Source organism: Podarcis raffonei, chromosome 15 (genome assembly GCF_027172205.1).
Source record: "Podarcis raffonei isolate rPodRaf1 chromosome 15, rPodRaf1.pri, whole genome shotgun sequence".
Classification (NCBI taxonomy): Eukaryota; Metazoa; Chordata; class Lepidosauria; order Squamata; family Lacertidae; genus Podarcis; species Podarcis raffonei.
This window is the reverse complement of record NC_070616.1, coordinates 457,370-481,887: the sequence shown is the minus strand read 5'-3', so window position 1 is coordinate 481,887 and position 24,518 is coordinate 457,370. Positions and strand designations below refer to the sequence as shown.

Below are 24,518 nucleotides of genomic sequence, written 5' to 3'. Positions count from 1 at the left end.
CCCAAGCCCCTGGGGTTGGGAGCCTGCAACATAAATGGCTCTGGAGAAGGAGGTGAGGCCAGAAGGAAATGGGATCTAGAGGAAGCACCACAGCTGGAGGAGGGGGCGGGGGGACACAACATGTGATCTGCAACAGACACCGTCACTTGAGGGCCAGAGGACAAGGACAAGGAGCCTGTGGGGACCCTCTAGGCACTGCCAAACTCTGGTGAGAGAGGAGGATGGGGAGTCATAGCCTCGTGACAACCAGAGGGCAATAAGCTGCTGGCAGAGGCTGCAGGACAGAGGCCTCCCCGCACTCCCCTCCTGCTCTGGCCTTTGCCCAAAAGGGAGGCAGGCTCACTGCTGGGAGGGGCCAGGCCTGGGAGGGATGTAAATCAGGGCAAGAACGATGGCGGGTGGGATGGGGAGGATACAAAAGGAAGACTTGGGCAGTTCGCTGGGGAGGGCCTGTTTTATTCAGAGAAAAACACACACTACCTCACATTCCGGGGGGGGAGGGGGAGACGACTCCATGCGACAGTCAGCAGAGACCCTCCCCGTGGGCTCCATCAACAGCAGGTTTGTCCCAGGTGGCCCGGTACTCTTGAGTCCCTGGGGAGGGGGGCTGATGGCGCCAAGCGGCCATGAAACAAGCCGGGTTTGAATTCCAAGCAAACTCTCCAGATTCCGGCCATTGTGAAAAAGAAACGGGGGGGGTGTGTTTCCATGTTTTTGTGTTTTCTTAAAAGAAAAACCAGAACTAGTGTCAGCCCCTGAGAGAGGAAGAAAAGGGGCTGTTTGTTTGTGGGTAAGTTGGGGGGAAGCCAAGCTGTCCTGAGGGCTGCTCTACCAGTGGAGGCCAGAAGGGGGCGTCTTCTCGTCCTTATTGCTTTCCAGGGAAAAGGGTGGGATCCGGACGTCGAAGTGGGAGCCGTCGGGCCGCTCAAAGCGGAAAGTGCCCCTACGGAGCAAAAGCAGAGCTGAGAGTGAGGGGTGACCCAGAGCAGGTTAGGGGGCGGGCGGGGGGACACAACCAAGTCACTCTGTTTGGGACCACTCCCGTTTATTATTTCTTAAACCTGTTAGCTCAGGAGGACTGCACTGCCACAATAGGCAAGAGAAAATATATCTGTACTGCAATTTTAACTCCACCTTCTCCTTTCAACAAGACCATAAAGAGAGCTCTGCTGGGTCAAGCCCAAAGGGGCCCATCCAGTCCAGCATCCTGTTCTCACAGTGGCCGACCAGATTCCCCAAAGGGAAACCCACAAGCCCTCTCCCCTCCTGGGGTTTCCAGCAACTGATAATTAAAAGCATTTTTGCCTCCGACCATGGCAGCAGAGAGTAACCATCGTGGGTAGCAGCCATTGATAGTCCTCTCCTCCTTGTTATCCGTTAGCTAGTCTCCTCTCCCTCCTCCAATACTTCCCATCTTTCCTTCCTTTACGCTTCCCAGTGAGTCTGGCAGCTGATGCTGCACATTCTTTTTAAAGCAGCTCATCAGAACCAGGGTGGGTTGGAGGAACTGGGTTGCATCCAGCTGAATTTTACTCCTAGAGCGGAGTCAGTGAAATTAACAGACCTAATTTCAGGCAATCTGCTCCGTGTAGGACAAACATCAGATAAAACCTATTATTGGCAGAGACATCTAACAGCAAAGCTCTTCCGTTTATGAACACATTTCATAAACATACCAGGCAGGAAAAGGGAAACTTCCAATTGTGTGGCAGTTAACGTAAGAATGTGAGTAGCGGCTGCTGGATCAGGCCAAAGGGGGCCCAAAACAGTCCAGGTTCCTGTTCTCACAGCATCCTACTAGATCTCTCCCCGCCTGTGGTTTCTAGCCACTGGCATTCAGAAGCATTGCTGCCTCCAACTGTGGAGACAGGGCAGAGCCATCGTGGCTGGTAACAGGTGATACTGTGTTAAGATTTGATGATCAGAAGTGGCCAGGGCCAAGCTGAGGGACCTGTAAACACCAGTCCTCTGATTCAATGCATTCCCAAGGCAAGTTTCTCACCCCACCTGGCCAACCTGCCTGTTCAGCCGCCTGGCCGCCACCTCCTTGGGGAGGCTGCCCCCAGGGAAGCTGGCTTCCCACCCTCCTCTCTGGTCTTTCCTGCTGGGGCTCTGGAAGCCTCCGGTTCCTTACCACATGTGGCCGCTGGATGCTTGCAGGGAGACATGGCTGCTGTACTGGAAGGCTGGCTGTTCTTTGGACAGGACTGGCTCCTGGGGAGAGAAAACGAAGCATCACTGGAGAGCCGCCTCCCGCCTCACCTCCTGCTCTGCAATAAGAACGGCCTTCACCAACCATCTGGGGGATGATGGGAGTTGTTCATGCTAAACTGCTTTGTTCTGTTGGAGACTTCTTCCATGAAGAAGAACATAAGACCGGCTGTGAGACCTGGAAGACCTTGCAGGTCCTTTTCCACCTGGCCTGGGTGGGTGGGGACCTGGCTGACTCCAGCTACAGAAGCTGAGGCCAGAGACGATCTTGGCTGTCTTTCAGTGCAGACCCAGGTCTTCCAGCCTGAGCTTCCACAGCCGCTGCCCGCCATGAACCACCACTGGCAGGACTGGCAGCAACAGCAGCAGACACATTCTATGCTTAAGACAATATTTCATTCTCTTGCCAATTACGCTGTTTTAAATGTGCATTTTATAGCTGACTTCCTTCAGTAATGTTTTCCTTTGATATGTTAAAGATTTTTTTTGTTAACTTTGCTGCATTAAATGTGCATTCTGCAGCTGACCTCTTTTGCAATGTTTCGTTTTGAAATCTTTTAAGATAATATCTCAGCTTCCTGTATTATGTGGCTTTGAATGGAGACTTTATATTTGACTTTCTTCAGTAATGTTTTAATGTAGGGTTGCTAAACTACTTTGAGATTTTGTGTTCCTAAAAATATAGATACAGAAACGAAATGGATATTAACAATCATGGTAGGAGCCTGCGGCTGCATCTAACCAGTGGCCCATCCTGTTGTCACAGTAGCCCACCAGTGCCCTAGTGAGTAGACCTTTAGCAAAACCCGAGCACAAGAGCCCCCTCCCCTCCTGCAGGGCCAGCCACTGATACTCAGAGGCAAGAGATAAAAGGCCAGTTTTAAACCCCCTCCGGGGGGGGTACTTACTCTCCCCACGACCCCTCGGCCGCGGACTGTCTCCAGCGTGCCCGACAAGCTGAATATCCTCCAGTGCCGTTCCCGGAGCTGCACGACTTCGTTGTTGAGGTTCTCCAGGCGGATGCAGTAGCGCCACTTGACGCGAGAAGGAGTGAGGAGTCACAGTCAGAGCAGGAGAGCCAACAGCAAAGGGCATCCCAGCCAGAAAGGGGGGGGGGCTGCCCACAGAGGCCTAGGCACCCTTGCCAGGCCAGAGCCCTCTCCGCCACTCCACCCTTAGCATGCAAGCCCAGGAGAAAGAGCACTCACCCAGTAGACGTGGGAATTCTGGGCTTCCTGTAGGAGAGAAGAAGAGAAGGCAGCCTTTGTCATAAACAGTGCACTCCATGTCAGAAACCCATGGCTACCGGCCGCTCCCCACGGGATTTCCAAGCCCCACATCCCTGGGAGAGACAAGGAGGGGCTGGCCAACAGAGAAATGATAGGAGCCCACGATGGGCATTGCAATCTTACTCGGCTACAAGTGATCACCAAAGAGAAAGAAGATTGCTTTAGTGGTTTTTCATGAAGTCTGGAGGGGTCTCACTCACAGCAGGTTTCTGTTTATTCATGGCAACTACTGGGAATCTCTGTCTAAAGCCCTGACAACCCCTTTTGGTGCCTGCTAAAAGCATTCCTGTTTAGACAAGCCATAGAGAATGGCCAGTGCACTGAATCCCAGCTGACCCTTTTGCCTGACCTAGCACAACAGCCCTTTCTCCTTACAACCCTGGGACAGTTTAGGAGAGAACCAGCCACACAGGATGATTTCCTAAAGATCTGGACCCATTCGCTTTGTGACGCAAGATACAGGCCTGAGGATGGCGTATGAAACCTGCAGGGTGTGTGACACATTCCCCTGGAAGGGCCACCCAACCAGCTGCTCACGTTTCAAGGTCGCTGAGGCTTTGGCGGCACCACGACTTGTGTCGGAAACAATGGCTGCTGCTGACAGGCGTACCCACAGCGAGGCCTCCAAGGGGCACGGGGCCAGGCACCTACCCGCATGCCCATGTAGAAGGGAATCACTGTGACCCGGATGTTCTCTGTGGTTTCCCGGTGCACGTCGGACAGCTCCAGCCACGGGTGGTTCTTCTCCTGCCACGCACACAGTGTGTCCCTTGCCACAAAGGGTGGAACTGGAGGAGAGGGAGAGAGAGAGAGAGAAAAAGGTATTTCCAAGGGAAAGTAAGCACAGAAGGTGTTTACCTACAGAAAGTAACGTGGACAAGACTTTGGGGGAAGCAAGTTGAAGTGGGAATTACAGTACGCGCTTTGCTATATGCGCTTTACAGTATACTGGAAACTACAACTAACCCAGAATGCGGCAGCTAGACTGGTGACTGGGAGTGGCTGCCGAGACCACATAACACCAGTCTTGAAAGACCTACATTGGCTCCCAGTATATTTCTGAGCACAATTCAAAGTGTTGGTGCTGACCTTGAAAGCCCTAAACGGCCTCGGTCCAGTATATTTGAAGGAGCATCTCCACCCCCATCGTTCTACCCAGACACTGGGGTCCAGCTCCAAGGGCCTTCTGGCGGTTCCCTCACTGCGAGAAGCCAAGTTACAGGGAACCAGGCAGAAAGTGTCAAGAATGTTTGCGCAGGAAGAACTCATCCTTGAGCTCACCCGATAAGGAGGGGAGGCACCCTGTTCCTCTCGATGCATCAGGCACCCAGCTCTGCTCATGCAGGAAGGCTTTTCCTCTCTCACAACATGACTTAATTCTTTTTTTATATATAAATATTTATTGAAATTTTCAAAAAATAAAGAAAAAACAAAAAAACCAATTAAAAACACATAAAATTTACATTTCTTACTGTCAATGACCAATTTCCTTGACTTCCCCACACCTCCCCTTCTTGTATTCCAGTTCCAATTTTTAGCTCAGCAAGTTCTTGTCCCCAAACTTTACCTTATTTTCTTTAATTCATTTTAGTTAACCAATTTTAACTTATAAACCTCAATCTTTATACATCAATACTTATTCTTAAAAATCTTTTTCTAAGGTCGGCCCCAATTCCCTTCCACGAATTCCCCATTTTTATGTTAGTGGCAAAACAAAATTAAATGAAACAGAATATAATTGTACACCCTTTGGATTCCCAAAGCCCCACCCCCCCTTTCCCGGTTTCGAACCCCAACAAAAGTCCATCAGTCCATCTGCTGTCAGCCTGGCGACCTCACGTCCGAGGCTCTTAATTCTCTCTCAATTCCTCTCTGCCGGTTTTTTTGATAGTCCTTTATATTGAACTCCAAATCTCGAAGAAGCTCTGTCTCAATAAGGTCCATGTTTCTTCCAGCCAGGCCTCCATATTTAAAAGTGGAGCCAAAATCTTGTTTCTTGCTTCTCTTAAGTCCAAATGTCCCAAAAGCTCCAGTTTCCACTTTAGCCAGGTTTGTATTCCATAGGTCTTCAGATCTTCACATAGGGAGATCTCTCCATTCTCCATTCTTCAATTCAAACCAGATTTTCATCATCCTGATCTTATTTTCCTTTATATCCATCTTAACCGGCCTCTGGCTCTCCTCAATCATCTGTGGCATTATAGCTCCTCCTTCTTTTTCCTTCAAATCATCATGTTCCTCTTTCATCACATTCTCAAATTTCTCAGATTTCTTTTCTTGTTCAGCTGCAAAAATTTTTAGTTCAACTGCAAAACTTTCCTGTTCAGCTGCAAAGACTTGAGTCAAGTCCCTCCCAGGCTCAGTAACTTTATTTACTGTTCCATTCAATATTGTAACATTTGTAGCCAAAACATCACTCTGTTCCTGCAACTTTCCCAAGAGAAAAAAAGTCCTCTCCAGTTCAGCCAGTGTTTTTCCACTTACAGCCATTTTTGTAATGTCCTAAACCCCCTCTAGAGGGATTCTGGTTTCTTAGTATCTTCCAGTTCCAACCCAAAAGTCAAGTTAGCCTTTTCTTCTTTATTTTTAACAATTTGTTACCAAATTGTAACGAATATAACCAGCAAAGACAACAGAAACAAAGTTCTCCTTTTTCCCCAACTTTGACAGCTAGTTTGACAGCTGTCAAAGTCTTTATGTCTCTTCCGCAGGCTCTCTCACCGATCGCTCCCGGGTCTTGGGGGAGGGGTGACAATTCCGCTCTCAATGTTAGCTCTTATCCTCCAGCACAGTCACTTATATTGCCAAAACGTGGAGTTAATTGCTTTTATCCACAAAAGAGAAAGGTATTCTCTCAACCTTAGTTATAAAATCCTTGCTTTAAGATGTTTACAAGGCGGGTAGGCGGACTTCCTCTTTGCACCTTACCCGGTCGTGCCTAATTCCCAAAAAGATTTCCCTTTTTAAGTCCAATTTCCATATTACTCATGGGTTGTTACTTTTAGTCCAAATGTTCAGAGAAAGAAGTCAGCACTCTCCGTCCATGGCATGCGGCTTCACTCAGTAGGGGAAGCAGTCGACTCTCAGCACCGCACCGATCTCCATCCCCCGTTCCAGAGCCTTTAAAAAGGCTCCTTCGCGGGTCGGGGGGGCGCAAATGGTGCCCGCCGAGTCACCAGGTCCACAGGCTTCAGCGCCTGTGGTTTCTGAGGGTCCCCGCGTCGCCGCGGCGGCAGGACCCGACCCCTACTAAGCCGATTCCCTCCGGAGCTCGGAGGGAATCCGCCATTAGGCGATGGCGCTAACCCGGAAGTCCATGACTTAATTCCTATGTGCTAAGCTAAGGCGAGGGAATGCCTTTTTTTTAAGCCTGCATGGTTTATAAGCCCAGGGACTCCTCATCTGGGGGTCCCCCAGTGGCAACTGTTGTTCCGACCAAGTACAGCTGTCTCAAACATCACAATGGTGTGTTTGTTGAACAAAAATCTGCCACAAAAGGTTTTAAAAATGTATCATTCACCTTGCATAAGAAGAAGGGGGAAATCAGAAAAAAGGCCACATTTATTGCAGCTTCTGGCTGAGCTGGTGCACCACTGAAAGCACTGAGCTGCCTGAAAGCGCTGAGGCCTATGTCTGCCTCTCTTAGAGGGAGGAGAACATATTGGCCTTTGCAGCCTTTCCCCCCAAGTAAGAACTCACCTTTCGTCTGATCGTACAGGAGGAACCGTTCGAACAACTCGTGCTGGATGGGCACCTGGTCGGTGGAGGTATATGGAAGAATGTCTTCATGGCTTACATAGTCAAGTCCTAGAAGAGGATCCCAGAGAAAGCACACACATCTAGGTATTTGCAGAGGCCAGGTAACAGCAGCCAAGTGCATCAGTTATTATCCTCAGCTTCAGAATCAGAACACAATCCTGTCCAGAAGCCCCAGCTGACACTCCCACAAAAGACAACAAATTGTCCTACTCGGGGGAACATAGGAAGCTGCCTTTTGAAGTAGTGGCTCTAAAGATTCTAGTCCTCATGGTTCCAAATATAGACCAGGTTTCAAACGTTACATAGGAAACTGCCTTATCCTGAGTCAGACCACTGGTCAATCTAGCTGGGTCCCGTCCACACTGACGGGCAGCAGCTCTCAAGGGCTTCAGGCAGGAGCCCCTCCCAGCCCTGCCTGGGGACTGAACCCAGGACCTTCTACGTGAAAAGCAGAGGATCTGCCACCGAGCGACAGGCTGACCGCTGGTCTAGGTGCCTGATCAGATGGGGGCCTATCTGAATGAGATTTTTATATGTTTGTATTATATAGAACTGACCATAAGCACACAAGTCAGGTAAACATGGAATGAGATTTAAAAAACTAGTCCACAAAAGGAAAAAGGCTAACCTATTCCTTTATATCTCCTAGTAGATATGTGTTGTTTTCTTTAAAAAAGAAGACCACCACTTGATTGTAAAAGAAAAAACCCTGCAACAGTTCACAAAGTAGACCCATTGAAATGAATGGCCACAATTCACATACTGTATTTTCTGGCGTATAGGACTACTTTTTAACCCAGGAAAATCTTCTCAAAAGACGGGGGGGGGGGGCGTCTTATACGCCGGCTACAGCAGAAGCTCCTGCAGCAACTCCCCACCAAAGGATAAAACAACAGCAAATTAAATCAGAGGACATCAAGCTCTCTAGATGAAGCAGAAATACGCTTGAAAATTGGCCCCAGAAACCCCCGGCCACTGGGAAGTGGAGCAGATTTCCGAGCCGGAATGGAGACTGTTTTTTAAAATTTTTATTTGGTGTGCATTGGAAGAGGGGCTAGTCTTATACGGCGAGTATATCTCAAACTCTATATTTTAACTGGAAAAGTTGGGGGGGGTCATCTTATACGCCCTGTCGTCTTATACACTGGAAAATACGGTAGATCCATTAATTTAAATGAGTCTACTCTGAGTGGAAGATTGAATAAAACCCTAACAGAGCATGTTTTACTGCTTTGCTCTTTGCCCCACCCTGGAAGTGCAGGGAATAAATTTAATGAATAATAAAACCAGCTTCCCACTCCCCTGCATGAACACTTCAGGGATTTACACACAGAGCCTGGGGAAATGTTGGGCAGCCTCCTGGACCCTCCCCAGGCAGCCAAAGGAACAGCTTGCTCACCTGGGATTGCATAGAGGGCTCTGCTGTCATCGTGGTTCGCTAAGAAAGTCACTGCTTCTGTCTGCGATCTCTGAGACTGAGGAAGAAATGGCAAAGACAGCACTTGAGAGCTGCAATTATTTTGAGTTAATAAATAATAATACTGTAATAATAATAATAATAATAATAATAATAATAATAATAATAAAAATAATAAATAATAAATAATAATATACCACCCTTAATCTAAGGATCACAGAATGGTTCAGAGATTAAAAACACAAAAATACATACCACGATAACAAATCAAACAGTAACACCCCCACAGTTTAAAAGGCCATGGATTTAATTAGCTAAAGGCGTGGAAGAAGAGGAATGCTTTTGCTTGCCATCTAAATACATGTAATGATTGTGCCTGACAAGCCTCGCCTACAACTGGAGAGCCACCACAGCAAAGGCCAGCTCTCATGTTGCCACCATCCAGAACTGTTGTGGAGAGGAAGGACAGAGAAGGACACTGGATGAAGATTACGTGGTCTGAGTCGGTTCGTATGGAAAGGGGTGGTCCTGAACATAAGAAGAGCCCTTCTGGATCAGGCCAATGAATCATCTAGTCCAGCATCCTGCTCTCACTGTGGCAAACCAGATGACAATTATGGGAAACCTGCAAGCAGGATTCGACCACAAGAGCAGCACTCTTCCCTCCCGGGGTTTCCAGCAGCTGGCATTCAGAAACATTGCTGCCTCTGACCGGGGAATCAGAGCATAGTCTTCCTGGCTAGTAGCCAACAATAGCCCTCCCCTCCATGAATTGGCCTCACCCTCTTTTAAAGTCATTTAGGCTGGGGGCCGTCGCTGCCTCCTGTGGGAGAGAGTTCCACAGCTTAACTCTTTGGAGGAAGGGCAGGATACAAATTGAACCAAGACAACAATTAATAACACCACCTCTGATGTAAGGCACCCTTAGATGGACCCTCCGACCGGCTCCCTATGGCATCCTAGTCGTGCATGGAGGGGGGGGGGGCAAGGGGAGGAAGCACTTACTATATGTGGGCAGTCCCGAGCATCTATGAGAACCTGGTAGTAGGTGTGCGTCTTGCCTTTCACCTCCTTCGATCCGTGCCCAGCTGCATTCTCACCCCTGAATCAAGACACACAGCACGTTTTTACAACCTCTTCTGTTCATATTATTACAATTGTTATTGTTATGAAAATTTGTGTACTGTCCTTCATCCGAAGATCACAGGGTGGTTCACAACATAAAAATACAAAATGAGGACACAAAATATATAATAGAGCAAAAACCGAACCATTAACACCCCGCCCCCGAAACACATTTAAAAGGCTACAGAACGCTCGATCAGGCAAAGGCCTGGTTATATGCTAAATCCACAAGAGATTTCACATTTCACAGAGCAAGTGTGGATGTGCTGTCTCTGACACAGGCGGCAGCTCAGCCTCATTGGGGAAGAAAAAAGCCTCTTGTATGAGAAAGGAGAGGAAACGTTACAAACCGGAAAATCCCAAAAGTCACAAATATACACTGGTACCTCGGGTTACAAACGCTTCAGGTTACATACGCTTCAGGTTACAGACTCCGCTAACCCAGAAATAGTACCTCGGGTTAAGAACTTTGCTTCAGGATGAGAACAGAAATCTGAACAGAACGGACCTCTGGAACGAATTAAGTACTTAACCCGAGGTACCACTGTATTCCACTACCTTGGTGTCTGAAGCTTTCTTAATGAACTTCCTTTATTTTAATTAGGTATGTTTTCACTGTGCTAATGAAATTATTTTATTGCTTATGTTAACTGTGTGTAAATATGTCATCATTGTTTTTATACCTTTAAACTGGTTAGAAGCTATTTTGGTGTAAATAAATAAATGCAAAAAAACTCAAGTGTCCTTTAATATGGCAGCAAATACAGTTAGGAACTTAGTTCTTGAACGTTTTGGCTCCCGAACTCCGCAAACCTGGATGTGAGCGTTCTGGTTTGCGAATGTTCTTTGGAGCCCAAATATCCGACGGGGCTCCCAATTGAGTGCAGGAAGATCCTGCAGCCAATCAGAAGCCATGCCTTGGTTTTCGAACGTTTTCGGAAGTCAAACGGACTTCCGGAACAGATTCTGTTCGAGAACCAAGGTACAACTGTATTTTTCAATGACTTAAATAAATTGTTTACTGTCAACCACTCGGAGTAAGCTGTATATAAATTACATTCAACAAAATGATTAAATGAAGCAGGGCAAGCTCTGCCCACTGCCCACTCTAAATACCAACCACAGCAACTTCTTAAAGCGCACTGAGCTTCTTAACATGCTCCTCTCCCTCCCCATTTCTGGCTGCCCGTGAGTGAAACACAAATCCTTCCTTACTTTTCAGGCACCGGGGAAGCCACGTCTCTGTCGTACAGCCTGGCTTGCCAAGGAAACAGGACTATCCCCCGGTATCCAAATACACTGTGGAGAAATAGCTGAAAGGAAAGAGCACAGGGGCAGGACGAGAGAAAGCGTCAAGCGAGGCAGGCCAAGGCAGAGGAGAAAGCAGAATTGGCTCCAACCATTACGGTGAGAAATGGCAGCTCCAAGGAACCAGCTTCAGGAGGGAGGGAGGTGGCCAGCTTTAGGGCATCTATTGCTACTTCATCCAGAGTCTAAGGGGGGGGGGCAAAACAAACGACAAAGGCTCCAGTAAAGGTCATGGGAAGGAAGCCAAAAATGCAGCTGTGGGCAGGACCAAAAAAATGCTACAGGTCCTGACAGTCTTCACCATCCATACTGTGTCACAGCGATGGCTTACAAGAGCCAACATTCTTTTCCACTGAGAAAAGAATTGGTTGCCTTGAAGCCAAAAAATCTGTGTGTTCCTGTGGGCAACCAGACAAGGATCCCTTTGTAAGGCTGGGCTTGCAGAATATGGTCCGGAGGTGTCCCTTTGTAGCAGCACCAACTGCAAAAGAGATGGGGACACCAAAAAGAGAGGACCCCAAGCTGACCCAATCCAGTGTAGAGCAAGAGGCTTCCAATGTCTCTGATTCCACCCTGCCACACCAAAAACTGACCTGTGTCACATTTCCCACTTACCTGACCCGTGTCATATTTCCCATGCTGCTTTGGCACTTCAAATACACCCACCGTCTCCAGCACTTTGCCCTCAGGGCGATTCCTAGGGTGAGGACAGAGAGAAGGCAGGACGTCAAGCTCGCCCAGAGTGTTGGTCACTGAGTTGCAAATCTGAACTGGCTTTGGACGTCGCCCCCTGCCCCCCTCCCAACCACAGCTCAGCTTTCAGACTCCTATTCAGCTGGGAGCCCAGTGATGCTGATCTGCCCCACTCACAACAAATACAACAAGGAAGTAGCAATGAATAAAGTAAAGCTACTTGTTTAAAGTTTAACTCCAGAGGTAACTGCAGTCATGATGTCTGAGAGCTCAGATGACTTTTGAAAGGAACAGATAAACTCGGGAGGGAGGGAAGTCTATCGATGGATGTTTGTCATGATGGTTAAAGAGAGCCTTGCACATCCCGAAGCAGCATAGCTCTGGGGATAAGAACACAGAGGACTGTGCCTGTGGGTCCTGTTTTGATAACTGAATTAGGTGCAAAGTGAAATCTCATTTTGCACTGGCAAAGTCAGGCAGGAGCAAGCAGGCCTCAAAGTGATTTGCGGGAGACCAGTAAGGGTTCCCGACTCCGAATGCTTTAAACGAGACTTCTCCAACCTGCTGCCTGCCAAACGTTTTCGACTACAAGTCCCATCAGCCCCCAGCATCCTACAGTCTTGCTGGATGAGAGTTGGGGTTCAAAACATCTGGAGGGCCCTTGGTTGGTGGAAGGCCAATTTAAACACTAGCAACAAGGTAGTGGTATCAATTACCAATGATAACTCACGTCATTCTAATAAGAATGGGAGAACTTCTCTCTCAAGGCACCTTTATGCATTGGGCTCCATCCCCACAAGCCACTATTTTGCCCCTTGGTGTGGCTAGCAGGCCTTCAGGCTCTCTCTTTCTCTCTCGCCATAATATTGCACACACCCAGCGTTTGAAACTCCCATTGTTCTAGGCACCTTTTGCGGCAGGGAATTTCATTAGCATGAGCAGTTTCTGAGCTCTGGGCGCAATACTGTGCCTAAGATTTCAGACTAAAAATGCCGCTGCTGTTTTTCTTCCTCCCCATTTCCAGCCACTCTCTGAAGACTGGAGAAGAGACCCTCTTAAGAATATTATGGGGGTGGGCAGGGGAAGGACTAGACCATTTGAAAAATGAACAAAAGATTTTAGCTGCAGTTCATTCATTTTCAGCTTTGCATTCTTGTTATTAAAAAGTGCGCCTAGACATTCTGTTGTTGCGCCCACAACCTACTTTTAAGGTGCCATTTATCTCCTAGCTTTCATATCTCTGTTTCTAACACTCCACACACCCCACAAAGCAGAACCTACAAGTATATTTATGAACTGTTAACCTCCAGGGACAAATTAATCTCTGCAAAACAGCTGAGCATACAGCTCTGCTTGAGCCTCCTTTCTGCTGGCACTCACCACCTAAGTTTGCTATGAGAGGGAGCAACGGACACAAACACACTCAGCAGCCATTTAGGAAGTGACAAAGAGAAGGAAGCCCTGGCTGTTGGATCAGGCCAAAGGGGACTCACCTAGTCCAGCATTCTGCTTCCACACAATGGAAGGGCCCCAGTGGGAGGCCTGCCAGCAGGACATGAATGAGGAAGGGGGGGGAATGTTCCACCATCAAATGCAAGAGCTGCAACAGACCTATGAGAAGCTTAACGGGGTTTACCCAGATGGCAACTGTTCATGCAAGAATTTGGGGGGGATCCCGATCAGAGCCCTGGTGGAATGTCCTCGGCCTCAATGGATTCCCTCACCTCCACTGTGGATACAGCCAGAAATCGTTGGAATGTGGGGGAGGAGGTCGTCCTGAAAAGTAAGACCCCCCCATCCCCCCACGCCCAGGCAGCCCCAAACTGGGCCCTCCAGATGCTTTGGGACTACAACTCCCATCACCCCTGACCACTGGTCCTGTTAGCGAGGGATGATGGGAGTTGTAGTCCCAAAGCAGCTAGAGGGCCGAGTTTGGGGCTGCCTGCTCAAGCCCCTCTTCCCAGCTGTGCCCCCACCCCACCCCAGCTCCCCCCTCCCTGAAGCCCCCCCGGCGTGGCTCCCCTTCCTCTCCCTCACCGTGAGGAAAGGGCCCTCCGGGGGACCAGGCCAGGCCACGCCCACAGGCCCGTCCCGCGCGCCGCCCCTCGCAGCGCCGCCGCCGCCGCCGCCCCGCAGGGCAGCCCTGAGCCGCACGAGGACGAGGAGGCCCTGGCCCGGCTCAGCGCCACCGCCGCCCAGCACCGGCTCCGTGCCGCCGCCGCCGCCGCCGCCGCGCAGGCCGCTGCTGCCATCCCGCGGCCCTGGCGCAAGACAGGCCTCAGCGAGCGGCGCCCACAATGCACCGCGCGCCCGCGCCGCCGCCGCCGCCGCCTCAGGCCCCGCTTCTTCGTCGGAGGGGCGGAGAGGACGGGGTCGCTCTGGCCCGCGCGTAGGCCATAGAGAGGGGAAGGCGAGGGGAAGGCTTCCGGGTCACTCGCTCGGCGCCGCTTTCTTCCCCATAGAGATAAGAACGGATAGAAGGAGCCCGAATAGGCAGTTTCCGGGGTTGTTCCTCACCCCCCCTCCACGCGGGTTTAAATGATTATAAACATTTGTGTTTTCGGGAAAAAGACCAGAGTTTGCAGAAAGCTTTAGATGACGCAGGCCGCTTATTTATTCGGAGCGCTTCTTGCCCGCCCTTTGGCCGCGGAGTGAACCCGGAATATGCTTCTCAGGGCGACGAGGCGCCCTCTCTTCCCTTAACCCCAGTCAGATTCTTCCCCGCCCACTTCAGGCCCCGAGCGGTCATATGACCAGCGGCACTTCCAAGATGGCGTCCTCCCTGAAGGTGGGGCCTGCGCTGCGGGGGCTCTTGCGGGGCTCCGAGGCGCAGCGGCTGCCGGAGGAGCTGCGGGCCGAGCTGGAGGCGGCCCTGGCCGAAGAGGAGCCCCGCTTGTCCTTCCACTTCGTCCGAAAGCTCCACCGAGCGCTGCGGGAGGCGGGTGAGGAGAGCCCCCCCCGGGGACTTGAGGCAGGGGTCGTGATCTTTGACCTTCGAGACGGAGGGGCAGTTCTAATCCCTGTCCGAAAGAGGCTGCCTTCTTTCCTCCACCCCCTGTGGGCTTCCTCTCGAGTAAACTAACCAACGCTTAGAAGGGGCACCTGCGTATAGTTATACAGTGGTACCTCGGGTTACATACGCTTCAGGTTACAGACTCCTCTAACCCAGAAATAGTGCTTCAGGTTAAGAACTTTGCTTCAGGATGAGAACAGAAATCGTGCTGCGGCGGCAGCGGGATGCCCCATTAGCTAAAGTGGTTAGCTTCAGGTTAAGAACAGTTTCAGGTTAAGAACAGACCTCCAGAACGAATTAAGTACTTAACCCAAGGTACCACTGTAATTGTATTCATGTCACGTGTTTCCATAAAGGAGCTCAAGATAATGTACATGGTTCTTCTCCCTACCCCACCCTGGTTATTTTATCTTCAGAACACTCCTGTGCGGTTGCTTAGACAGACAGAGAGAGAGAGAGTGATTGACCCAGGGCCACCCAGTGAACTTCATGGCTGAGTCGGCATTCGAACCTTGATCTGCTTGGTTTCTCTGCCCAAGACTCTTAACCACTACACCACACTAACTCTACACTCAAAACACTACTACACCATACATAGCATAGGGTGCACCATGGTATACACACTTATTGGGGAACAAAATACATTGAAATGGGGGTGAATAGTAAAGGGAAACAGAGCCCATGTGGTGCCCTAGTAGAGTGTTGGACTGGAGGGTGGGGGGTGAGAGAGGCAGGACCCTTTACCATACCTTTACCATACCTTACAAGCTTGTTAGGATACAAGTGTTCAAATTTCCAACCAGTTATGAAGGGCTTGCTTGGTGACCTTGGAGCCAGTCACTATCTCTCAGCCTATCCGACCTTACAGGTTTGTCATGAGGATGAAATGGTTTCCCTCCTGTGCACATGTGGAAGGGCAGGACTTCAATCCTAAGTTCTCCAGTTAAAAGAATCAAGGTGAAAACCTTCTCCGCACCTGAGTCCCTGGAGTGCAGCTACCAGTCAAAGCAGACAGTACTGTGAAAATAAAACCCCAAGGTGGTTGTCACCGATGGAAGCGAAGGCTCAGAAAAAGCTCAATATGGAGGCCAAATGGCCGAAATATTGGGAAATTCTGGAACAAGAGGGAGATAAATTGAAATTGCAGAGCTTTGAAAAACTAAAAAACAAAGTGCGAGATTGGCTTCATTATTATCAAATAATGGAGGCATACAATTTGGACAAGAAAATTGGCTTCCAGGTGGAAAAATCAAAATTGGAAACAGAACTGTTAGATCCCAAAACTAAGACTCTGTTAAAGATGTATAACTTGCTGTTGAAATGGAATACTCAGGATGAAACCGTGAAATCTGCCATGATTAAATGGGCACAAGATGTGGGACATAACATTATGATGGCTGACTGGGAACAGTTATGGACCACAGGTATGAAGTTCACGGCATGTAATGCCTTAAGAGAGAATATTATGAAAGTGATATACAGGTGGTACATGACACCAGTCAAGCTTGCAAAAATCTATCATTTGCCCGATAATAAATGTTGGAAATGTAAAGAAACTGAAGGTACATTCTTTCACCTCTGTTGGACGTGCCCAAGGATTAAGGCTTTCTGGGAGATGATATATAATGAGTTGAAAAAGGTATTTAAATATACCTTTCTGAAGAAACCAGAGGCCTTTCTCCTGGGCATGGTTGGCCAATTGGTGCCAAAGAAGGATAGAACTTTCTTTATGTATGCTACAATAGCAGCAAGAATACTTATCGCAAAGCATTGGAAGACACAAGATCTACCCACCCTGGAAGAATGGCGGATGAAGGTGATGGACTATATGGAACTGGCGGAAATGACTGGCAGAATCCGAGACCAGGGAGAAGAGTCGGTGGAAGAAGATTGGAAGAAATTTAAAGACTATTTACAGAAATACTGCAAAATTAATGAATGTTAGAATGATGTCAGAATGAAGTTAAGTGGTTTTAGCAGCAATGTTACAAAGGAGTATGTAAAAATGGATTGTTAACAGGTGAGAATGTAAAGTTATAATATATTAAGATAAAGGATTAAGATAAAAACAAAGAGGGAAAGGATTTGCTGAATTAACTAACTGAACTGGAATACAAAAAAGGGAGGTGTGAGGAGGTCAGGGAAACAAGTAAATGAAAGACAAGATATGGAAAGATTGATTCATTTTTAATTGTTTTTATTTTTCTGTATTTTGTATTTTCTCTTTTTTCCCCTTCTTTTTCTTATTTTTGCAACCTTTTCTGAAACTTTAATAAATATCATTTTTTTAAAAAAACAAAAACAAAGCAGACAGTACTGGCCTAAGTGCACAAAGAATCCGACCTAGGATAAGGCCATTTCCTATGTGCATAACATTGTATCTTTCAAATTCCTTTGGCCCAGAATTCTTATTGGTGACACACCTTTTTTTACTCCTAGGTTCTCAGGTATATCTTCATGAACTGCTGGAAGGCAGTGAGATCTTCCTTCCTGAAGAGAAAAAGCCTCCCAGGGTTTGTATGAAGCACTTACCTTTTTAATAAAAATAACTAGGTTGGAATCTCTGTGGCTTCTGGTGTATAAAAGGCTTTGATAAGGAGATAACTTTGCATCTCCAAACACAAAGAAATCTCTAGTTACATGTATCTTTGGAAGCCTAAATCTCTCCACTCTCCCAACAAATATTTGGCATAAAACAGTGAAATTGCTGTTCCATTGCAAGTTTGTCTTCTGTTTCAGAATCCAGAATTAGTAGCCCGGTTAGAGAAGATCAAGGCCCAGCTAGCCAACGAGGAATACAAGAAGATAACAAGGAACATCAACTGCCAGGTGAGGGGAAAATATAAACCTGAACTGTCCCACCCTTAGCAAAGATCAGCCTGATCTTACTTAAGCCATCTACATAATACGGCTCTGCTTTGAGGAAGGGTTGGTGGATGTGGATACAGACCCTCAGGGAAGGGCACAGGGGTTCTGGAACTAAGAATTTGTGTTAAGCATGCAAATGAACATAATAAAGATTAAGCTTCAGGGTGAGGCCCTTTCCTTTGGGGAGGGAACCGGAGCTCAGTGGTGGAGCCCCTGCTTTGCATGCAGAAGGTCCCAGGTACAACCCCCAATGGCTCTGGGTAGGGCTGGGAGGACTCCCTGCCTGAAACCCTGGAGAGCCTCTGCCAGCATATGCAGTATTGAACTAGATGGGACACAGATCTGGGTCAGTATAAGGCAGCTTCCTATTTTGCTGTTCATAGAGTTGCTATATAGGCAGCTAATCTCTGGTTAGCATTAAGTATATGTGACTAGCACAGTTACTGTAGTTTCTGCCGTGGGATTTGGGTCATATTGTTGCTGTTTAGTCGTGTCCGCCTCTTCGTGACCCCCTGGACCAGAGCACGCCAGGCACTCCTGTCTTCCACTGCCTCCCGCAGTTTGGTCAAACTCATGCTAGTAGCTTCGAGAACACTGTCCCACCATCTCGTCCTCTGTCGTCCCCTTCTCCTTGTGCCCTCCATCTTTCCCAGCATCAGGGTCTTTTCCAGGGAGTCTTCTCTTCTCATGAGGTGGCCAAAGGACTGGAGCCTCAGCTTCACGATCTGTCCTTCCCGTGAGCACTCAGGGCTGATTTCCTTCAGATTGGAGTGGTTTGATCTTCTTGCAGTCCATGGGACTCTCAAGAGTCTCCTCCAGCACCAGAATTCAAATTAATGGGTCATAGAGCAAATTATTGGATCATAGAGCAAATTGGGTCATAGAGCTCCACATTTTATTTCTGACGGCCTAGGTGACATTTTCACACCACACCTGGGAAGAAGGGAAGGCCTTTATTTGCCTTGGTCCTGAAGCTGCTTCGTTGCCAAGGAGAACAAAGCCCTGTAAGAAGCTAACAAACTCTTCTCCCTCTTTCTTTTAGGAACTGAACCGATACGGCACTTTGGCTGACCTTGGAAGGCAAGGTGGGTTTCTGTGTTAAGAGCAGGTGGCATGTTGAGACAAGGAGAGGACAGATGGACGCGTGGTTGTGAGAGAGGGAAAGTAAGGCATCCATTAAAGGTGGCAGAAAGGGGGAGTGGGAACTGCAGGAAGGGGAGAGGAGACTCCCAATTTAACCTTAGTTGAATTGATAGCAGCTCCTATGCATGTCTTTTCAGAAGTAATGTCCATTCATTGGAATGGGACATATCTCAAGTAAGTATGCACGAGACAGCAACTTTAGTATTCCAGTCTTGATTCGAAATTTATTCCATAAAATTTATATACCATTTGATTGTGAAAAAAACAAAACTTTAAAGCAGTTTACAAAAAAAGGAGAAAAGACAAAGAAAAAATAGCAATAAGCACTTTTTGAAAGTTAAATTAACAATAGGAACAGATTAAAACTCACATCAACTTTCTTAATGTCTGAGTAGACTCTGGAATGAATTTTGCTTTTATTTAGTCACTTAAGAAATAAAGTACAAGTCTTTGCAAACTAAGAGGGAAAACAACCCTTTTCATTTTAGAACCACGAAAATATGTTACTTCAATGTGGGAGAATCTGAGGAGTTTCTTCAAGCTTCATCATCCCAAAAGGGGGAAACCAAGTGCAGCTGCTCCCTATGTTAGGTTCTGAGGGGGATGGACTTTTCCCAGAAATCCTGCTCATTTTAATTTCAGGCAAGTTGACGTTGTGGGGGGCAGGAGTCACAGGGAGAAGGGAGTTGAAGAGGCAGGGAAGGCGGCACAAGATGGAAGAAAGAGCAGAGCAAAAAAGGAAAGGGAGAGGGAGACAGAGAGGTGGTAGTAGCAGCAGCCGAAAGGAAAGCAGAAGATGCTGAGAGAGGGGGTAGAAATGTTTGAGGAGATGAAGAGAACCTCAGAAGAGCCTTCTGGATCAGGTCAGTGCCCATCTAGTCCGGGATCCTGTTCTCACAGTCGCCCGCCAGATGCCTGCAGGAAACCAATAAGCAGGATTCAAGCACAAGAGCAACTCTCTCCTGTGGTTTTCAGCAACTGGTATTCAAAAGCATTGCTGTTGTGACAGGGAAGGCAGATCCTAGCCATCCTGGCTAATAGCCCTTTAGGAATTTGCTCAATTCTCTTTCAATGCCATCTTTTCAATGCCTTGTGGCAGGGAGTTCCATAGTTTAGCTGTGTGCTGCTTTAGGGGTTGGACTCTGGCTTTAGGGGTCGGACTAGATGATGCCAGAGGTCCCTTCCAACTCTGCAACTCCATGAGAAAGAAAGAAAGGAGGCAGTGAAGGTTATGGAAAGTGAGAGAGAAGCTTTTTGTTGTTGCTAAGGAAAGGCAGACCTAATGGCGGTGATGGCTTGTCCTCTTGCTCAGCATCAGCCACGGGCGTAGAGAAAAGGGTTCAGAAGTTTTGGCCAACTACAGTGGTACCTCGGCTTAAGTACTTAATTCGTTCCGGAGGTCCGTTCTTAACCTGAAACCGTTCTTAACCTGAAGCACCACTTTAGCTAATGGGGCCTCCTGCTGCGCCGCTGGAGCACAATTTCTGTTCTTATCCTGAAGCAAAGTTCTTAACCTGAAGCACTATTTCTGGGTTAGCGGAATCTGTAACCTGAAGCGTATGTAACCCGAGGTACCACTGTATTAAATGAAAGATTGGTTCACTTGGTTCAAACTACTACATATAATATTGGAAAAAACAATAGCATGCCAGTACCTCAATGTGTGTAATATGTGGTGAGACTCCAGCACTGTTAAGTTAAAACTGAAAGTAAGAATGGGTCCAGTGTTCCTGTTTGGGGGTCAGAGGTGGGTCTCTGGTCTGGATTGGTTAAAGACCAACAGGTGTAGACACTACGAAGCTCTAGGGAGCCATGTTCCAACTTGTATTATGGCAGCTGCCTCTGTTCCTGTTGAAAGCCAGTTTCTTTGGTCAGAATCATGAGGGCTGTTAGGGGAAGGGCTGCATGTTCCTGGCAGAGCCCCACTTTCCATGCCTGTGGCCCCAGGTTCAATTCCACAACATCCCCAGGTTGGGCTGGGAAAGAGCCCCTTCCTGAGACCCTGGAGAGCAACTTCTGCCGGTCAGAGCAGGCAATCCTGAACTGGATGGCCCTATTTGCTTATTTCATAGCCTTTACACACTGCTTGATTGTAAAAGAAACCCCAAATTTGCAAGTTAAAACTTTCAAAAAGTTAAAATAACAATTGACTAAAAACTAGCGTAGGCTTGTCTTAAGAATGTTTTTAGCAGGCGCTGAAGAGAGTATAGAGAAGGCAAACTGCTTGATAGCAACAGGCAGGGAGTTCCCAAGTTTCCAGTATATAGCAGCTTCCTGTGGGGCGAAGAGGAGCACTGCAGTGGGGTAATGAGGTGGGCAAAGCTCATTTCAGAGGGGCAGGGGATTCCCTTTCCTTCTTAGGGTTTCAGTCATAGGGAATGGACCTTGCTGGGCCTGGGTCACACACTCTGCCTCTGCTTTTCCCAGTGAGGTCCACCAAAGCCTTGGTTGTCACCATCGTCAACTTCCTGGTCACCGTGGGAGCCACGTTTGCCTGCACCTACCTGGGCTCCCAATACATCTTCGTGGAAATGGCACCGGTGAGTGGCAGCTGGGCTGGGGGGGCCATACAGGGGGCAGGGAGAGACTTAAGGAAAGCTCTGGATATTCCGTGGGTGGGGGGGGGTGAAGGGCAGCTCTCTTGAACAACATAGAGTTTAACCTTCCAAGGACATTGACAAGCTGGAACATGCGCAGAGTAGGGCAGCCAAGATGGTTAAGGGTCTGGAGTCAAAGCCTGATGAGGAACAGTTGAAGGAGCTGGAGATGTTTAGCCTGGAGAAGAGGAGACTGAGAGGAGATAGGAGAGTCATCTTCAAATATCTCAAGGGCTATTGCACGGAAGAGGGAACAAGCTTGCTTTCTCCTGCTCTGGAGGGTAGGACTCGAACCCAGGGCTTCAGGTTACAAGAAAGAAGATGGCTGCTAAACATCAGGAAGAACAGTAAGAGCTGTTGAGAGGTGATGGACTCTCTTTCCTTGCAGGTTTTTAGGCAGAGGTTTGACGGCCATCTGTCTTGGATGCTTTAGCTGAGATTCCTGCATTGCAGGGGGCTGGACTGGATGACCTTTGGGGGTCCCTTCTAACTCCACAACTGTATGATCCTGCAATTCCTCCACTAGTGCATTTTTATGTAAAAGGGGGAGAGGGGAAGCCTTTAGTTTTGAATCCAAAAAAAACACAAAGGTTCTGACTCTAATACTAGATGCAAAAACCCCCTCAAAGGGTACAGATTAGCCCCAACCCCCCAAAAAGTCTAGAGCGGAAGCAAGGCAGGATGTCTCTGAACTGCAACTCACCTGGCAGAGGTGTCTGAGGCTGAGCTGACTTCCTTTCCCCCCTTCCTTCCAGCGTGTCCTGTCTGCCGTGGTCGTGGCCTCTGTCGTGGGCTTGGCTGAGCTCTATGTGATGGTTCGGAACCTGGAAGGAGAACTGGGGGAGCCATAGCCAAGGAGCCCTTCCTGCCTGGCCTTTCTCTTGGCCTGCTCTCCCCATCCTTGCTGCTCCCCACTCGCGGCCGGGGAGGTGGGCTCGGCCCCCAGAGGCCACCTGCAAATCCCAGTACAAACTTCCAAGGAGGAACAGGACATTCTCAGTGCAACTTCCTCTTGCGGCTACAGACAAGTTGGCTCCTTTTCCTTCCCCTGAGGCCTCTGTGCTGTGAAAAGCCTTTCCCCAACAGGCCTCCCTTTTCTCTGGCACAAGTAATCTGGTGTGTTTTCAGTAGTGTTGGGTTTTTTCCCTGCAGGCCCTGAAGCTGCAAAGGGTCCAGGACTAGGGGATAGCAACTTCACACCAACAGGAGGAGATTTTTCCTCATGTTTCTGTCACACCCGCAAGCGTTGGCTACCTGAGCTGGCAGTGCTAGAGAGGGTGCCCATAGCGACTACTTTTGTTGCCCTTTGGCAAACACAAAGGGACACACCATTTTGCTGTTACACCAAGCCCGGCAAGCAACCGTGAACGGCCGCGCCCTACCCCTTACAGTTTGGAGATGCCCCCCCTCCGCAACCCCCCCCCCCAGGTGTCGTCTTAATGTATAGAAATCAACCTTTGTTGTGTGCAATAAACGGATCAGAATCTGTTGAAGCTGCAATTCAGGCAGTTCTCTAGTAGCAGGTGTGGGGAGGTTCTGAGGGAGAGGAAGGCTACATACAGTGGTACCTCAGGTTAAGTACTTAATTTGTTCCGGAGGTCAGAACCAGCAGACGCTTCTTGTTTGTTTGTTTTGTTAAACTTAATTTGTTCTGGCGGTCTGTTCTTAACCTGAAACTGTTCTTAACCTGAAGCACCACTTTAGCTAATGTGGCCTCCTGCTGCCGCCGTGCCGCCGGAGCACGATTTCTGTTCTCATCCTGAAGCAAAGTTCTTAACCCGAGGTAATACTTCTGGGTTAGCAGAGTCTGTAACCTGAAGCGTCTGGAACCTGAAGCGTCTGTAACCCGAGGTACCACTGTACTGCCCTTCATCCGAGTATCACAAGGTGGTTTGCAATATAAAAACACAGAAATGCATAGCATAGCAACAAACCAAAACAGTAAACCTCCCACAGATTGTTTTATTAGCCAGAGGCCTGAGAGAAGTGGAACGTCTTCACCTGGCACCTAAAGGTGTACAAGGAAGGTGCCAGGCAAGCCTTCCTGGGGAGAGAATTCCCCAAGTGGGGAGTCACTGCAGAAAAGGCCTGCTCTTCTGTTGCTACCCTCTGGACCTCCTGCAGAGGAGGCGCACGAAGAAAAGCCTTAGATGGCGAGTGCTTGGATCTCACTGCTCCCATCTTAAGCATATCATCTCTGAAATAAATCTGTTTGATCATGACAGGGTTAGATTTCAAGTAAGCATGATGAAGATTTCCCCAGGGGTGCTGCAGTTGGGCGAGGGGGTTGTCAGGGATGAGGAGGTGATTAGCACGCCCTCTTGCCACCGGCTGGTTGCAGGCTCTGCTTGCAGAGGGTTCCAAGTTCAATCCCAGACAGCATTCCCAGGTACAGCCAGGTGAAATTTGAAATACTTTATTGTCACTTGTACAACTACACAAACACCCCCCACTCAGCTCTCTTAGTCTTAATTCCCCTCGTTTACTGACACACACCCACCAAACCTGAAAGTCAGTTGCCCTGTTGTTTTCATCTTTTCATTCGGCAGCCTAACAGCCTACGGATAGAAGCTGTTCTTTACCCTGTTGGTGTGACTAATCATGCTTCTGTATCTTCTGCCTGAGGGCAGGAGATCAAGAAAGTGCCGGCCAGGGTGTGAATCATCCCTGAGAATATATATTGAATATATATTGTAGAAATATCTGCAACCCTATGATAACTTCCTTTCTCTACAAGCATCACTGTATGTGATTGCAACAGCTGAAGTCTACTCTCAAGTTCACAAGCCAGACTCTGCACCCCAAGGGCCTCCAAACAGGTAACAGGCTCAGTTTCAATAACAGCTGCTATGGGAAAGAATAGAAGAATTCTGGGCACCACAATTTAAGAAGGATGTTTGACAGGCTGGAAGGTGTGCGGAGGAGGGGGACCAAGATGGTCCAGTGTCTGGAAACCAATCCTGATGAGGAGCAGTTGAAGGAGTTGGGGATATTTAGCCTGGAGAAGACGAGACTGAGGAGATAGGAGAGCCAAATATCTCAAGAGCTGTCACATGGAGGGTGGAGCAAGCTTGTTTTCGCCTTCTCTGGAGGGT

General features: G+C 48.4%; 3 protein-coding genes across 3 annotated transcripts in view; 1 reads left to right on the top strand and 2 right to left on the bottom strand.

Annotated features, from left to right (window-relative positions):
- The window catches only part of SMG6 (SMG6 nonsense mediated mRNA decay factor), a 92,683-nt gene extending 90,475 nt beyond the window's left edge, over positions 1-2,208 (bottom strand). The window contains exon 1 of the mRNA XM_053366348.1: positions 2,135-2,208. Within this exon, the coding sequence (XP_053222323.1) occupies positions 2,135-2,168 (34 nt within the window). The 5' untranslated portion in view covers positions 2,169-2,208. The remainder of the gene's footprint in view (positions 1-2,134) is intronic.
- On the bottom strand, positions 436-14,069 carry POLDIP2 (DNA polymerase delta interacting protein 2). The gene is made up of 11 exons (XM_053366371.1): positions 13,840-14,069; positions 11,725-11,806; positions 11,017-11,114; positions 9,682-9,778; positions 8,659-8,734; positions 7,200-7,307; positions 4,152-4,288; positions 3,420-3,446; positions 3,120-3,245; positions 2,135-2,214; positions 436-943 (listed from the first exon to the last, which is right to left on the bottom strand). The coding sequence occupies exons 1-11, from the start codon at positions 14,052-14,054 to the stop codon at positions 829-831; spliced, it is 1,161 nt and encodes a 386-aa protein (XP_053222346.1). The 5' UTR covers positions 14,055-14,069; the 3' UTR covers positions 436-828.
- A 456-nt stretch (positions 14,070-14,525) lies between these two features.
- On the top strand, positions 14,526-22,663 carry TMEM199 (transmembrane protein 199). The gene is made up of 6 exons (XM_053366375.1): positions 14,526-14,744; positions 17,255-17,328; positions 17,555-17,644; positions 18,726-18,768; positions 21,254-21,366; positions 22,179-22,663. The coding sequence occupies exons 1-6, from the start codon at positions 14,552-14,554 to the stop codon at positions 22,272-22,274; spliced, it is 609 nt and encodes a 202-aa protein (XP_053222350.1). The 5' UTR covers positions 14,526-14,551; the 3' UTR covers positions 22,275-22,663.
- Positions 22,664-24,518: the final 1,855 nt, after the last annotated feature.